We start from the raw sequence: 14,821 nt of genomic DNA on the forward strand, positions 1-14,821 counted from the left end.
ATTTAAACCATGTTCACATACTTAATTTAAAAGATCTAATTCTTTTTTTTACATTCTTTTAAAGGTAGTAGAAAATTATACTGTGGGTCACAGTGCTTCCTTAAGTGAGTTCTCTCACTGTTATGTTCTTGTCAGTTTGTGATGTGCTATGAATGAAGCCTTTATGCCTCTTCAGCACAGTAGGCTGTAAATTAATAGGTGCAAAGAAAGCAATAGTGTTCTGTGAATTAAGTGTCAATTTAGTTCCTCTGTACTTCTCACTTCATACACGATTCACATGCTGATGTTAACAGCTAAGTGGTCTCTGTGTCCTTACAGCTAACACAGGGAAGAGATTATGAGTTCAGTCACTACTATTAACATGAAGTATATTTACCCTCCTGTCTATTTTCATGTCAAAATCCTTGCAAAACCTTCAACATACTTTTATGCATACAGATACTAATATGTATTTATATATATATATTATTTAGCATTAAAAAAATGACAAGAGATAAGTGATGCATTTCAGATATGCTTTCTTTAAATACAAGCCTAAGAACTTTTGCAAGGTTTCTATGAGAGACATTATCATAAACTAAACATATTTATTGAGATTTGCCTTTGCAGCAGGACTCTAAACAATCTTATTTTTTTAAAATCAGATTAACTTCTATATAATATACATACATATGTATATATACACACAATATATAATAGGAAGGAAAACTGTGGTCCTTATTCCTTACAACACTTCATTTCTTCCAGTGCAATGCCAGCAACTCAGAGATCACATACAAATTTGGATGCTACATTTCAGCTTATCTTTAAAACCACTACCTGCACTCTTTTTTCTTCTCTTCACTATGGCCATTTCAACAATTAGAATCTGCATGTTCATCACTGCAAATAGCAGAGCTCAACTCCTTATATACTTATTTATACTTACTTATATTCTACATTATTTAATATACACTTAAATAACAAAGAAACCAACAACAACCAGACATGTTCCTCTGTATCAAAATATTCTAAAAAAATGCCACTAGGATGCTGAAAGCAACAGGAAGACAATGCCCAGAATGGTGGAAATAAATGTAGACCTGTCTTAAGATATTAATTTCCCTGCAGCTTTGCTTTCTCAACCATAGTCAGGTTTCATCTTCTCTCCTACATAAATTTTAGAGAGGGTGAACTGTTCACTACCTGTCTCATCCATGCTATTTTTTTTTAAATTTCCATAGACTCCAAAGATACTGTGCAGTGTGCACTGTATTTCCCCAAGCCTGCTAATAATTTACTTACAACTGTGGATAATTCATTTTTTCAAGTAGGCATTTGAATGCCTGAAGAAAATCCATTTTGGAACATGATGATTTTGATAAATATAGCCAAGTACAAGATATATCACTGGTGATATCAGCTTATTAATCCTTATTATAGGAAAACAGTAGGAGCAAAGAAGCTGTTTATCTGCATATGTCTGGGTTTAGCAACTGCTTTTAAAAAAAGAAGAACTGGCGCTAGACACTGAATTAAAACTTGTTATTTCACACTCAGGGATTTTTAAAAGACTCTGGAGAGCAATACTTTTAGAACTAGAGTACACCAATTGCCTGTATGACATGTTTAGTATACATAGCTGATGTCCTATGCAAAACACTCTGCCAATTTTCTGTATAAATTCCCTAATATGTGAATGGGGATACTCCTTTCTGAGACTGTGCTTAACAGCTCTGAGACCAGTGAGACATTCTCTCCAAGACCACACAACTCCACAGGAACTCAAGTTTCAGCACTGTGTTTGCAAACTTTTGATACACCATTTTCATTATGACTAAAACACGATTGACTTTACAAAAAAAAATTAAAAATGCTTGGTGATATATGTTTTTCAACCCTTTATCTACCAGAAACCAGAATCAACTATGATTGTCCATTCTTTTTTGGGATAGCTTTCAAGAGATTCTAAGCTCAATCTGTTTAACACAGCAGGAAATGCTGAGGGAGAATGCAGAAATAGGACACATTTGTGGGAGCAAAGGGAGCAGCAGGAGCAGAGGCATTGCCAGCAGAAAACCAGCTAGGAGAAACCTGGAGAGACGAGTACCAAAGGCAGCAATTGGCAGGACTCAGAAGATGGGGAAAAGATGTATTCCATTGAGCCTTTTAAAGGGACAAGGTGTTTGCCATATTACTTATTTTGGGGATTTTTCTGTCATTTATTCAATTTTCAATATGCCAATCCCTTCTGATGATACCTGCTGTAGTAAGACTTTGAACAAATCATGTATGGAAGAAATCTGTTAGTAAAATGTATTTAATTACCAGAAATTTCATTTTAATCAGGTAAATAAACATATTATGAATTACAAAGTCTGCAATGTTCTATCAGGATCACTTTTCAGTCTTAAAAAGTTCTTCATACAGGCACAGACTTTACATTAGCCACGCACCTTAAAATTTCTTTGTCCCTCCAGTGTATCTTGGGAGTTTGGAACTGAACAGTGCTGTATGGTAAATCAGTTTTAAATATTTTTTGTCGCTATATATATATTTAATAGGTTGGGTTCAAGTGATAGATAACTTTATTTCTAATTTTCACATGTTACATATTATGTAATTTTACATGGTAACTGAAAACTTTGCAACAAGAAAGTTCAACAGAAAGAATTTGAGGGTAACTACGTGTCACTTGTTCTCCTGAAAAAAATGGTTCATGGCAGGTCAGACAGACAAGTTATCCAGTGGAGAAGCTTAAACCTATTGGCTTCCTAACCAAAACAGCTAATAGGGGAAATCCAGTTAAAAGCTAGAGAAATGTAAGAGCTCCCAAAAACTAGCAGGCAGCAAGAAAACTCTTTACCAGTAACTCCAGGACAAGCATATTACTTTGCAGAATTTCCCTGGTGATGCAAAAAAAGGAATGATGGTCGTGATGTCTCTAAAGAGGCTAAAAAAGTAAACAATGACACATAAATTAATAAAAATTGAATAGCTTCCTTAAATGAAAAAGCTGGACTCTAACTGCCTTCCTGTGTTGCATGCCCATGGCATATCTTTTCTCACCTGATGGAGAAGGAAACAAAAAATAGTGCCTTATAATGGCACAGGTACTTCCCAAACCTTTTTCTGGTGTAGTACTTTTTTATTGAAGGTGATCCACAAGAGGTACGTCTTTTAACAGCAAACCAATAGATGGTGCTCTTCAGCTGTCTAATTATGTAATTCTGAGCTAAACACTCAGCTCAGATGTCTGGATCTACTGCCATATGTGTCTATCAAAAAGGTGATCTAGACCACTCCATTACCTCATGCATCACTTTGCTATAGGTCTCTCACAAGGAGGGTGGTAATTAAGATAAAAACAAATCTATAAACAGGACAGAAAGCATGCAAATTGAAATCCTACTATTTTGAAATATATCCGAGTGTTTGGACTGGTGTATTTAGCTAAAAAACACAAAATAATATCCAGCTGTTATAGGAGTTATGCATTAATACAGAAACAAGAAGTGAGTTTCAGATGACTCCAGGTATTTACGTCAAATTGTACGCCAAGATTATAGCAATTCATTAGAGCTGCTTCCAAATCACTCTCATATCCACATAAAGTTTTATGGCCTTTCACTATGATATTGAAATGATTTAGAAGGAAGTCAGAATAACCTTAAAGGCAATTTTAAATAGTATTAGGAAATTAATTTAGACTAAAAAGTATGAAGTGTAGTTCATTCTCCTGCATTGGCAAATACTGACAAAAATGTGAAGGATATTAATTTTGGGTTTAAATTGAAGCACAGTAAGGAAAAATCTGTATTGTAAGGTCAAGGAGAAAAAAAAAATTCTTAACAAAATTTGTTCAAAATTAGGGTTCCTCATTAAAAAAATAATAATTGCAGAATTATCTTAGTGTCATAATCACCTTTCATGCACAGTATAAGAGTCTAAGATAATTTGATGATTTTGTAAGAATTATGGCCAAGCAAGACTTACATGAAAAAGCCTGAGCTGGACCTACCTATGTCCATGTGAATTCCCCAGCTTTACCTAAGCTACACATAATAATATAAAACCTCAAACTTCCATCTCAAGGAGCCTTGGGAAAGATTAAGATATTTTCAGTAGGATGCTTTCTCTAAGTAATAGATTTCTTTTTCAAAACTGTGTTCAGCTAAAGTCTGGAGATACTTCTTAATACTATCTTTAGATCCAACCTTGATTTAATTTTAAGCACCATATAACTTATACAGACGTACAAAGGGATGTGTTTGGAAGTATTTTAAAAGTTATATTCAATGTTCAGATAATTTTTAAAAATGTTCTAATAATTAGCAACACAGGATCCCTTCAGACCGAAAAGATCAACAATTTGGTGGACTTGGAGATGGGCTTCACACAAAGCAGAGGCAGTCTTTCTGCTATGCTCTCAAAAGTACTGTTTGACGCATTGCAAGCAATAGCTCATCAACTCAAAATAAACTTATTTTACACCTAAAATTCCTTATGTAATTGCAAACTAAGAACATTATTCAAATTCAAAAATATTTCCTTTACCTATAGTCTAACTGATAATATTTCTACTTCTTTTACAGATTGAAAAGGTTTTTCTGTGTCCTTCATTTTGCACTGATGTTCCTCTTTTAAAACCTGTTGACACTTCTAGTGATTCAAATCAGAATTAAAAATGTGGTCACCTATATTCATTCAAGATCCAGAGGTATATAACTGCTCTCTAATTTAAAAAAACAACAAAAACCACTCAAAGCAAACCAAAAAATCCCCAAACAAATGAACATTGAATAGCTTTAGACCTTCTAACTGTTTCACGTACATAAAATCAATAATACCACTTAACTCTTTTGTAAACTAATTCCATTAGGATGGACCATATAAGTGATTTTAAAAATAAGGAAAGGTAAACAAACCACTTCTTCCTTATTAATGCACTGGAAAATAAACCAACAACCAGCTATATAAAACAGAAGTTTACTGAACATCTTATGGAAGGTTTAAAAACATGTGTGGCATAATACTAATATAGAAATATTAGTATTACATAGGAGAAAGATGTAGAATCTATATAAGTACTGTAATGTATCTTATATGCATATTTTATAGATACACCAGATTACTGTCCATTGCTTTACTTACAAAACCATGTCCATCCTGTTTTTACTGCAATCATGCTGGAGCTGCTTCTAACCTTGCAGATATGTTTGGAGAGGGTAATCAAGACATATTGCATCATACACTAAAAACACTAAAGAATAATCAGTCTGAAATTGCTTTCTTAATTCTTGCTCTCTCTCTCTCTCGCTTTTACAATGCTCATATATGTGTCTTTTTTCACTTATTCCACAGCAATCATTCCTTTAAGGGAAAAAACAATCCTAATTACCAGACCATGCTAATGGAATATGTGACTCCTAATACAGAATTAATGTCTAAAGCTGTTGACATAATGCCAGATACAATAAAAGGGAGCAATTAAAAAAAAGTCACATTTTAGATGATAACACCCCTAGACCATTAGTTTTAAGTATGGAACAACTTCCCATTTAAACACACAGCTGATTTTAGCATATTACAGAATGCACTACATTTAGCATGGCTCTAATGTCGCTATGGTAACTGTTCTGGCTTAAATATAGCTGAATGTGTAGCTTCATTCCAAGTTTTCCAATAATCCTTTAAACATTTCTTATGAAACTCCCCATAGCTTCTCCAGACTTTCATCACTGATCCTGTACTAATCCTGCACTGGTATCACTGATACCACTACTGTTCATGGTATCTGCATCCATGCCATGGAGACTGGGATGAAGTGCACCCTCAGCAAGTTTGCTGATGACACCAAAATGTGTGGTGACATTGACACACCTGAGCAATAGAATGTCATCCAGAGGTACCAGAACAAGCTCAAAAAGGAGAACTGGGTCCATGGAAAACTCATGAGGATCGAAAATGCCAAGTGTAAGTTGCTGTACCTGGGTCTGAACAGCCCCTCATATCAATCCAGGTTGGGGAATGAGCAGACTGAGAGCAGCCCTGCCAAGAAGGACTTGGGAGTGCTGGTGAATGAGAGGCTGGGCATGAGCTCCCAAGTGTGGCCCTGAAAGCCAAAGGTGTCCTGGGCTGCATCAAAAACACCACAGCCAGCAGAGGATTCAGCAAAGGAAGGGATTCTGCCTCTCTGCTCTGCTCCAGTGAGACCCCACCTGGAGTGCTACATTCAGCTCTGTGTCTCAGCACAGGGAAGACATGGACCTGTTCGACCAAGTACAAAATGAGGGCTACAAAAATGAATGAAAGCTTGAACACTTCTCATATGTGAGAAAAGGCTATTCAGCCACAAACAAAAGAGAAGGCTCTGTCGAGATCTCATTTCAGCTTTTCAGTACTTAAAAGAGGTTTATAAGAAAGAGATGAACGGATTTCTTTAGTACAACCTGATTTGATAAGACAAGGAGTAATTATTTTAAAGAGGGCAGATTTAGGCTACATATAAAGAAGACATTTTTTAACAGTGAGGGTAGAGAAACACCGGAAAAGGTTGCCCTGAGAGGTGCTGGATGTCCATGCCCAGAAACATTCAAGGTCAGGACTGAGCAACCTGATCTAGTTAAAGATGTCCTTGATCACAGCAGAGGGGTGTTACTAGATGACCTTTTAAGTTTCCTTCCAAACCAAATTATATTATGATTCTATGATCTTAGAAACACACAATAAATCCAGGTTTTAGTGATCAGTGCTAAATAATGATCTCCAGCATACCACAGAAAACAAGAAAAATGTTAAGATTGAATTCTAGGAGAAATAAAATTCTTATTATATCTCTGTTCCAATGTGAAGCTGACCAATATTGCATGAGATCAATGCAGAATGTTTCCAATGCCTTCTGCTCATATTCTACTTTATCTATTACCAAAAATCAAAAGCACAAGTATGTTGTAAAGTGTCTAGTAGAGTCTCTTAAACAAAATCAAATGGACATACTTTTATGTTTTGTAGCAAAATTGCATTAGTTCTTCCCCTTCAAGATTTCAGTTTCTGATCCTCAGAAGCCCTAATAAGAAAATGTTGTATTGATGGCTGTTGTGCATGTCTGTGCATGAGTGAGAGGCAAGGGAGTATTCACACATTGTATGTCAGACATGAGCACTTAATTTGATACCAAGCTGTTTCACTGACTGCCATTACACTTTTGCTCATGTGAAAATGTTAGAGAGTAATCTTGTGATGATGACCTTAAAAAATTGAGTGCCAGACACAGGTAAAGGATAAGGGGTTTTTACCTTGGTTTTTTAATAAGGATCATTATGATGCCAGGGTGGTATGTGTGATGCACACACATGATGGATTGCGTATACAATTGACAGACTTCACAAATTAACATATCTAAAAAAAATGCCCCAAGGGGAGGCCTGGATGAATGGCATGATATTCTTCCATCTGAGGAATTTCCCCCTGGATGGGCTAAATCTTTAGTTTACAGGATATCTTCTAGAGTACCTTGGTTTCCCAATATAGGATTTTCCAGGTTTTCTGGCCCCCTACTACGAGGCCTTAGGATATTTGGTCTCTTGGCTTAACAAAATACTAAGGCTATGCTAAGTTATTTGACTTAAGGAATTACAAGTATGTATGCTAATAATACTGAGGATGCATAAAAGTTATATAAAAAGTATATAAAAGAAAAGGCAAAAAATTATCTTGGCATCAGTGACATAGATCTGCATGTGTCTTTAAACCAAAGTTTTTACACAGTTGCCAAGTATAGTTACCACACATTTTTATTGATAGGTTTTCAAAAAGATCAGATGCTAGCTAGAGCTTCACAATAATTAATATGATGCACCATCTAGCCTGTTATGACATCAAAATAATACTGGGATTGCTTCCTATCTCTAGAAAGGCATTCTGAAGATAATAATAATCAGTCATCTGTGAGAAGATCTACATTTTCTAGGCTAAATTTTATAGCAGTGGTGCATATGTCATGCACAAGACATTCTCAGAGATGAAAAGGATGAAAAACCTGCATATGTAGGCTGCAAAGAAATTACAAAAAGCTGTTCCACAACTTAATCCATTCCCACAGGCAGAACTATCATCTTTTACTTAGTACAGAGAACATAGATTTAGTATTACAATTACTAATCCCTAATATTGTTAAGCAAACAGTTTTAACATCAGCTAACATAAGACAGTAATGCTTGCATACATGCATACATGTAGTGAGACTGAATTACAGCCTGTTTAGAATAAGACATCATCTGTTAGCTGTCTATATATTCCTGCTTTACTCAGACTGACTTTTGTTCACTACTTTCATTGCTGAAGTACAATACCACAATATGTCATTCAAGACACAGCATCAAAAAATCTTCTTATACCAAGTTCAAATATATAACGTGAATTAAATGCTCACTGATAAGATACCGTACAAATATAACTCTGGCAGATGGAGGAAAATAAGTGGCAGGACAAAGATGTGGAAAGAAACAGAAGGAAACCATTTAGTTTTTCAGTTCTAAAAGGTGAAAGGACCAAAAAAAGAAGCATAAAAAACAGTCATTGCTAACAGGTAGAAAGTATCTTAAATATCCTCTGATATCTTTCCAGTTAGGTACCAAAAAAAGAAAAACAGGAAGTGAGATCTTCAAAAGATCTTCAACTTACCATATTGATGGTGCTTCTGTTCCACTGATCTCTAGGAAGTCATATCCTTCCTCTAACTGGAAGTCGGTAAAGACCAAAGCAATGGTGTCTCCTGGTTCAGCCAATATGGTCCAGGTGCAATCAGCATTATTTTCATACTCAGAAGGGAAGTGTGGACTTGAAATAGTTCCACTTGTCCCACGTAGTGTCCCTCCACAAGCTCCTTCGGCTGACAAACAGAATATCAATTACTAATGAACCTGCACTTCAAACAAGTGAAGCACCATCCCTGTTTCTGCTGTAAAACCAGATCTTCTCTACTCACTGAGGACCCATAAACATGCACACACAGAAAGAAAATATTGTCCAGGCCAACGGAATGGAATATTGTCTGGCCTTTAAGCAGCAGAGGTTTTTGGTTTGGGTTTTCTGAATTTTTTGCCTTGTTGGTGTCACTTCAACACCAGGTCAAACAAGAATGAAGGTTAGCAGGGACACCTATTATGAGCTGATTTGGAGAACCTGGTCCTGAGAATGTGTGCACAGAAGCCTGAAAAAGAACTGGGCAAAAAAATCACAAAACCAGTTAGACTCTTTGTGATACAAATTTAAAAATATCAAACAAATATTTTGTTTTATTTATTTCTTATAACAAAAAAAAAAAAACTGCAGAAAAAAAATTCTTTTATTTTATACTAGGAAGCATTAATAACATCATACTATCCTTTCCCTTTTTTTTTTTTTTCTGAATCAGAATATTTACAGATGACAAATAAATTCCAAAGGTTTTGTTGCCAGATGGACCTTCCAAGGTTCATGCATCATCAGTTTTATAATGTATGTTTTTAATAATTATTAAATATCTTTTAAAATTAAAGCATAGGAATTTTCTCCTAAATCTTGAATGTTATTTAGTATTTTGACAAAGTATTTAGAAAATGTCTTTTATTTTTCTTGCTAACCCCAAGAAAATATGTCATCCATACAATTAATTGACATAAGAAATTAAAAATTCATCAGGTGGCTTTTGCTTTCTGATAATGTGGCAATGAAAACCAAAGAAATAGTAATTAAAAATATTTCTGCATAGGAGAAGGATCAGAAGAGAAGCATTTTATTTTTATCTCTTTTATCATCTTTACTTACTGCTACTATCATTAGGTATTATTTGCATACTATAAGTGCACAAGGAGATTCTAAAACACATAGCTTGGCAAGGTGCATAACACCAGGTACTTATGGTCTAATTAGGATAATAACTGAATAGCTAATTAAGACAACAGAAAAGTGTAGGAGTAGAGATGCTCTTCTCAATCATAATTGAAAGCCTGTCAGTGAAAGTGTGCTTTAAAGGAATGTTTGAAAGAAAAAAGAATTCGTGAATCAAAGGAATAAGAATACTGGGTCTGGACACTAGAAGAAGGAGTCTATTAAAAGGGGCTAAAGAGCCAATAAGTGACAGAAGTAAAAGGAAGAATTTCAAAAAAGGCAGAAACAGAATAATTTCTTTAATGTTTAAGTAATGTATAGAGCATTAATTTGACTAAAAAGAAGAGAGAAAGCTGCTGAATGGCTCAATCTTTAAGCTTCTACATGCAAAAGTAAATTTTGATGTACAGAAATGTAATATAACCTTGGCTACCAAAGCCTTATTGATTTAATTTTTTGGCGCACAAATTTTTCTGAGGTGGTCAGGTTTTTTCAATAAACTTCATGTCTTACTTTCTAGACGCAGACATTTATACGTGTTTGTTCTTTTTTAAAATGAAGGAATAGACCCAGAATAGACTGACTTTCCTAAAAGATTTCTTTTTTGTTGTTGAAATCAGGCCATTTCTGTGATTCCTTCCTCAATTTCTGGCTTTTTATACAGTGCAGATTGAAAGGGCCATTGTGCCGCTGAGGAATGAAAGGGGGAAAGGAAATGAAAATTAAAGGACCACGGATAAAGCTGAGTATCTGAGAAAAATTTCCTGGTGCATAATACATTCAAAGATTAAAATTATTTGAAAACTACTGTAAATCTATAATAAATCAGAAAGGAGAATTGAGTTTTGTTACTGAATAATATCTAAAATTACTCTTTTTTTCCCAGTTTCAGTGTGTGTGTATGTGTGTGTGTGTTTTGAGGGATTTTTGTTGTTGATGCAGTTTTGCTTTTTCTGTTTGCTTGTGATTTGTTTATTTTTTTTAAATAACTTTCTAGCACTTCATTTCAGATCATCATCCAATCCAGAAAAAAAAAAAAACAAATTAATGCCTTACATCCTGTACCTGCACTTTAAAGTTTCAGTTCCTAACTCACAACAGTTTCACCTGTATTCTTGAAAGCTAGCAAGCAGACTTTTCCCATGCAGGGTAACCAGCAAGATGAGCAAAATCCTAAGTCACCCATATCTCTTTGGTAGTAGCTGCTGCTGTTAATTTTTTTTTTATGATAACATCCTTAATTGTACCATCTCTCACTGTTTATACTGAACTTAAGTTACATGCTGGTGGTAAATACAGTACTCCTCACTATTCCTGCTTTAGAGCCCTTGAATTATCTTTGAGCTCTAAAGCTCAGAATTTTACAGCTGAAATGTAGCTTATTATTACTGGCAACCACATGCAAAAATCTAAATTTATACACTGTGCATTACAAATGATAGCTAAAGGAACTCAGACTACCAGAGCTATCTGCCCAAAGGGATGCATAGCCTTTTAATCTATTCACAAAACCATTCTGAAGAGGTTTGCAAGAAGTCAAGCTAACACAGATACAGAATGAGAACATTGGTCAGCTAGGTCAGACCACAGAAACCTTTGGGTATTTCCTTCATCACAAGTGGTGCTCAGGCTAATGCAATCACGCTGTTGAATGGTGAAGCATAATGAATTGCTTAAGTGAGTGCAGGCAGGCAGGATGTGGCCACACTGCCCGAAGGGTAGGACACAAACTGCCTGGTCTTACACAGCTGGTCCCAGAGAGAGTTGGCCTTCTTGGACTGGTCGTTGGTTTTAGCTATGGACTTCTCTGTGTTATGCTTTTGGGAGAGTTACTGCTCAGGAATCTTAGCACATCGCTGTGCTTGCACTAATTTGATAGCAGAGAGTGCCTGAGGCTTCATGAATTCAAACTCTATGTGATTTACAAATTGCATTTTAAAAAGTGCAAGTAATTAATTCCAAACATTTATGGTTATTTTCAAGTTGTAAGCAACTGCACAAAGTGCTGTTTGTATCAGCATAAATGACTACTTGAAGTATAAAGCTACAAACATTTGGATCTCTCAGTAGTCAGGAATTAAGTGCTCTGAATTTAGAGAATATGCATCTCATATAAAGTACACATGCAAAAAACATATGGCTGGCACCACTTGACAAAAAATATGTATACTGTATAGATGTGTAGCTTAGATAAAACAGATAAACATATCCATCAAGTTTATGCATGCAAAAATTGAGAAGTACCACTATGAAAGTCAATGAAAACCTTTCATTTTTCTTCAAGCTAGAAAGCATAATTTCACCAAAAATAATAATCTGACAATTTTAGTAAACTGTATTTTGCATAAATGAATCTTGTTACAAGTGAGATGCATGCCTTGATGAGCAGATAGCCAAGGATGAAGTAAGAACAAAACCAATATCTTAGAAAACTTCCTTCCTTGGTTTAGGTACCTTTTGAACATTCAATCATTTTCACAGGACTTTTCTCTCATCACCACACAAATGCTTTCCAGAGTGCGATGTTCTATATTCTATGTGCCTTTTTTAATATACTACATAATAAAATGTTTAGGCAAATAAAATAGCATTTATTGCATAATAAAAATGAAACAAAACAAAGCAGAAAACCTTAATACTAATCTAACCTTTCAAAATTTATTAAGAATCTTTCAAATTAACTTAGAATTTGAATTTAAATATTTGAATTGTCTTTTCCACTTCAAGTTTATATTGAAACCTCTTCATGTGGAAAATCTACTACACTACTCTTTGAACATAAGAGAACATAAAAACATAGTGGTGATTTAAAGTACATAAAATTCATAGTAATAAATTTTTTTCTTCTTATGTCATTAGTAGTCATTTCCTTATCTATCACTAGCAATAGCATAGGTGCAATTAAAAACTTGAGTGATATTTTATGAATCATCATCAAATGATATATTGTCATTTTGAGTCACATTTTATAAGTCTTATCAATTAAAGAAAATTGCAGTCTTAGAAGGTTCTAAATGAACCATGGGCCTAAATTATTTAGCAAGCCTTATTAAAAGCTTCTCTGAGAAAGTTCTATCTTTACTGAGGCTGGAGAGTACATCCATTAGAGAGATCTGGGGCTTTGGGTTGGTGGCAAGTTGAATGTGAGTCAGCAGTGCCCTGGCATCCAGGAGGGCCAGCTGTGTCCTGGGGAGCGCCGGGCATCACCAGCTGGGCAAGAGCGACTGTCCCACTCTGCATAGCTCTGGAATGACCCCACCTCAGGTACTGTGTGCAGTTCTGGATGTCTCAATCTATAAAGGACACCAAACTATCAGAGTGTGTGCAGAGCAGGTCTTGAGGGCAAGACTTAGGAGGAGTGGCTGAGGTCCCTTGCCTTGTTCAGCCTGGAGAGGGCTGAGGGATGGCCTCATGACCCTCTGCAACTGCTCCAGGCAGGCAGCGGAGAGGGACGTGCTGACCTCTGCCTGGGGACCATGGACAGGACACAAGGGAACAGGATGGAGCTGTGTCAGAGGAAGCTCAGGCTGGACATTAGGAAAGGCTCTTCACTGACTGGCCAGTCACTGGATCAGGCTCCCCAGGGAAATGGTCATGACACAGGCCGGTTGGAGCTCAAGGAGCATTGCAGTACTGCTCTTCCTTAGCCATGTGGTTCAATTTTAGGCCTTCAGGGAGCTGGAGTCAAGGATTTTTATGGCTCCCTTCTAACTTGAGACATTTTATGATTCAAAAATGTATTTAATTCTTTATTAGATGGCATTTTTCTGTAGTTTGTTTGTGAGAAAGGAGATAATTGTAATTAATTTAAAAAATCTTTAGAGAACATCTATGAAATAATGATGAATGACTACTTTCACAAACACATGCTCTGTATATTTTCAAAAGGGTTACTATGAGAAATTTGGTAATAGTTTTTTTAAAATGTGACTTTAATCACCATTTTAAAATGTCTTAGTGACAAAAACATAGAAACAAGCATATAAATGAAAAGTTTAAAATAAAATTTTAGCATGTCATTGCCAACTGTCAAGCTGCTAAACTGCAGATTCAGAATGACCAAACACATCACAAAGTGTTACAATAGTGTAGCATTATGTATTCATCTGATAGCTCATTTATCTAATTTAATTCCAACAGGCAGACAGCTATTTAACAATCAAAATATACACTTCTACTTTCTTATCTTCTTTAATATTTTAGGTTTTTACAGACTTTATTTTGAATAGGTAAAAGCCAACACCTCTGCTTCTTTTCCATGTTATAAAAAATAGAAACTTGCTAGAAGTTGCTTGGGGTTTTTTCTATCATCACTTGAATCCAGATGTACTTAATCTCAGTTAAATGCTCTAATCAGTGTGCCTCCCTTTCTCAATTTCTTCTCTTGCTGTTGATCAACTTCACATAAATTAAATACTCATTAGACCATGCATCTAAGATTAATTTTATTTCTATCTACATGGTTGTCAAAGGGCACTTCAAAATAATTTGAATTGCTCTCTAAGTAGAATTTTGGGGGGGATTGGTTAAAATTTCAGATATTATTGTGTTGTAGCAAAACAGAATCTATTTTACATATATTAAATTATCATATTTCTCACATGAAGCTAATTGCATGTACAAAATAGAAACACAAACATTGTTGCAGTTTGTTTAGGGTCCTGTGGGCAACCATTTCAGCTGCAGCCCTACTTCAAACATTTTAGCTTTGAGATTCCAGTGAGCTTGATCTAAGTAGACCTCAGTGGGGTCATCCCACAGTTATGGGCCCTGAGAATACTGGACTTAGATGGGTAATCTTGCCCTGGTTGTTTTCATTTTGTAAACATTTTGCTTTATTTAGTAACCTTTAATTATTTATTCTATCACATCAGTTTGTTATATTATAAAGACCTATTTCTTCTCCATCCACTCTGGACAGGATACCTGATCTCTTAGTCAAAAAAGCGACATACTACAAATAATACAG

The 14,821-nt window shown here is 35.3% G+C and overlaps 1 protein-coding gene across 1 annotated transcript in view; it reads right to left on the bottom strand.

The window, feature by feature from the left end:
• The window catches only part of CSMD1 (CUB and Sushi multiple domains 1), a 1,068,142-nt gene that overhangs the window by 501,675 nt on the left and 551,646 nt on the right, over nucleotides 1-14,821 (bottom strand). Inside the window, exon 5 of the mRNA XM_041477428.1 lies at nucleotides 8,665-8,872. Within this exon, the coding sequence (XP_041333362.1) occupies nucleotides 8,665-8,872 (208 nt within the window). The remainder of the gene's footprint in view (nucleotides 1-8,664; nucleotides 8,873-14,821) is intronic.

This window comes from Pyrgilauda ruficollis, unplaced genomic scaffold (assembly GCF_017590135.1).
Source record: "Pyrgilauda ruficollis isolate IOZ18807 unplaced genomic scaffold, ASM1759013v1 scaffold40, whole genome shotgun sequence".
Classification (NCBI taxonomy): Eukaryota; Metazoa; Chordata; class Aves; order Passeriformes; family Passeridae; genus Pyrgilauda; species Pyrgilauda ruficollis.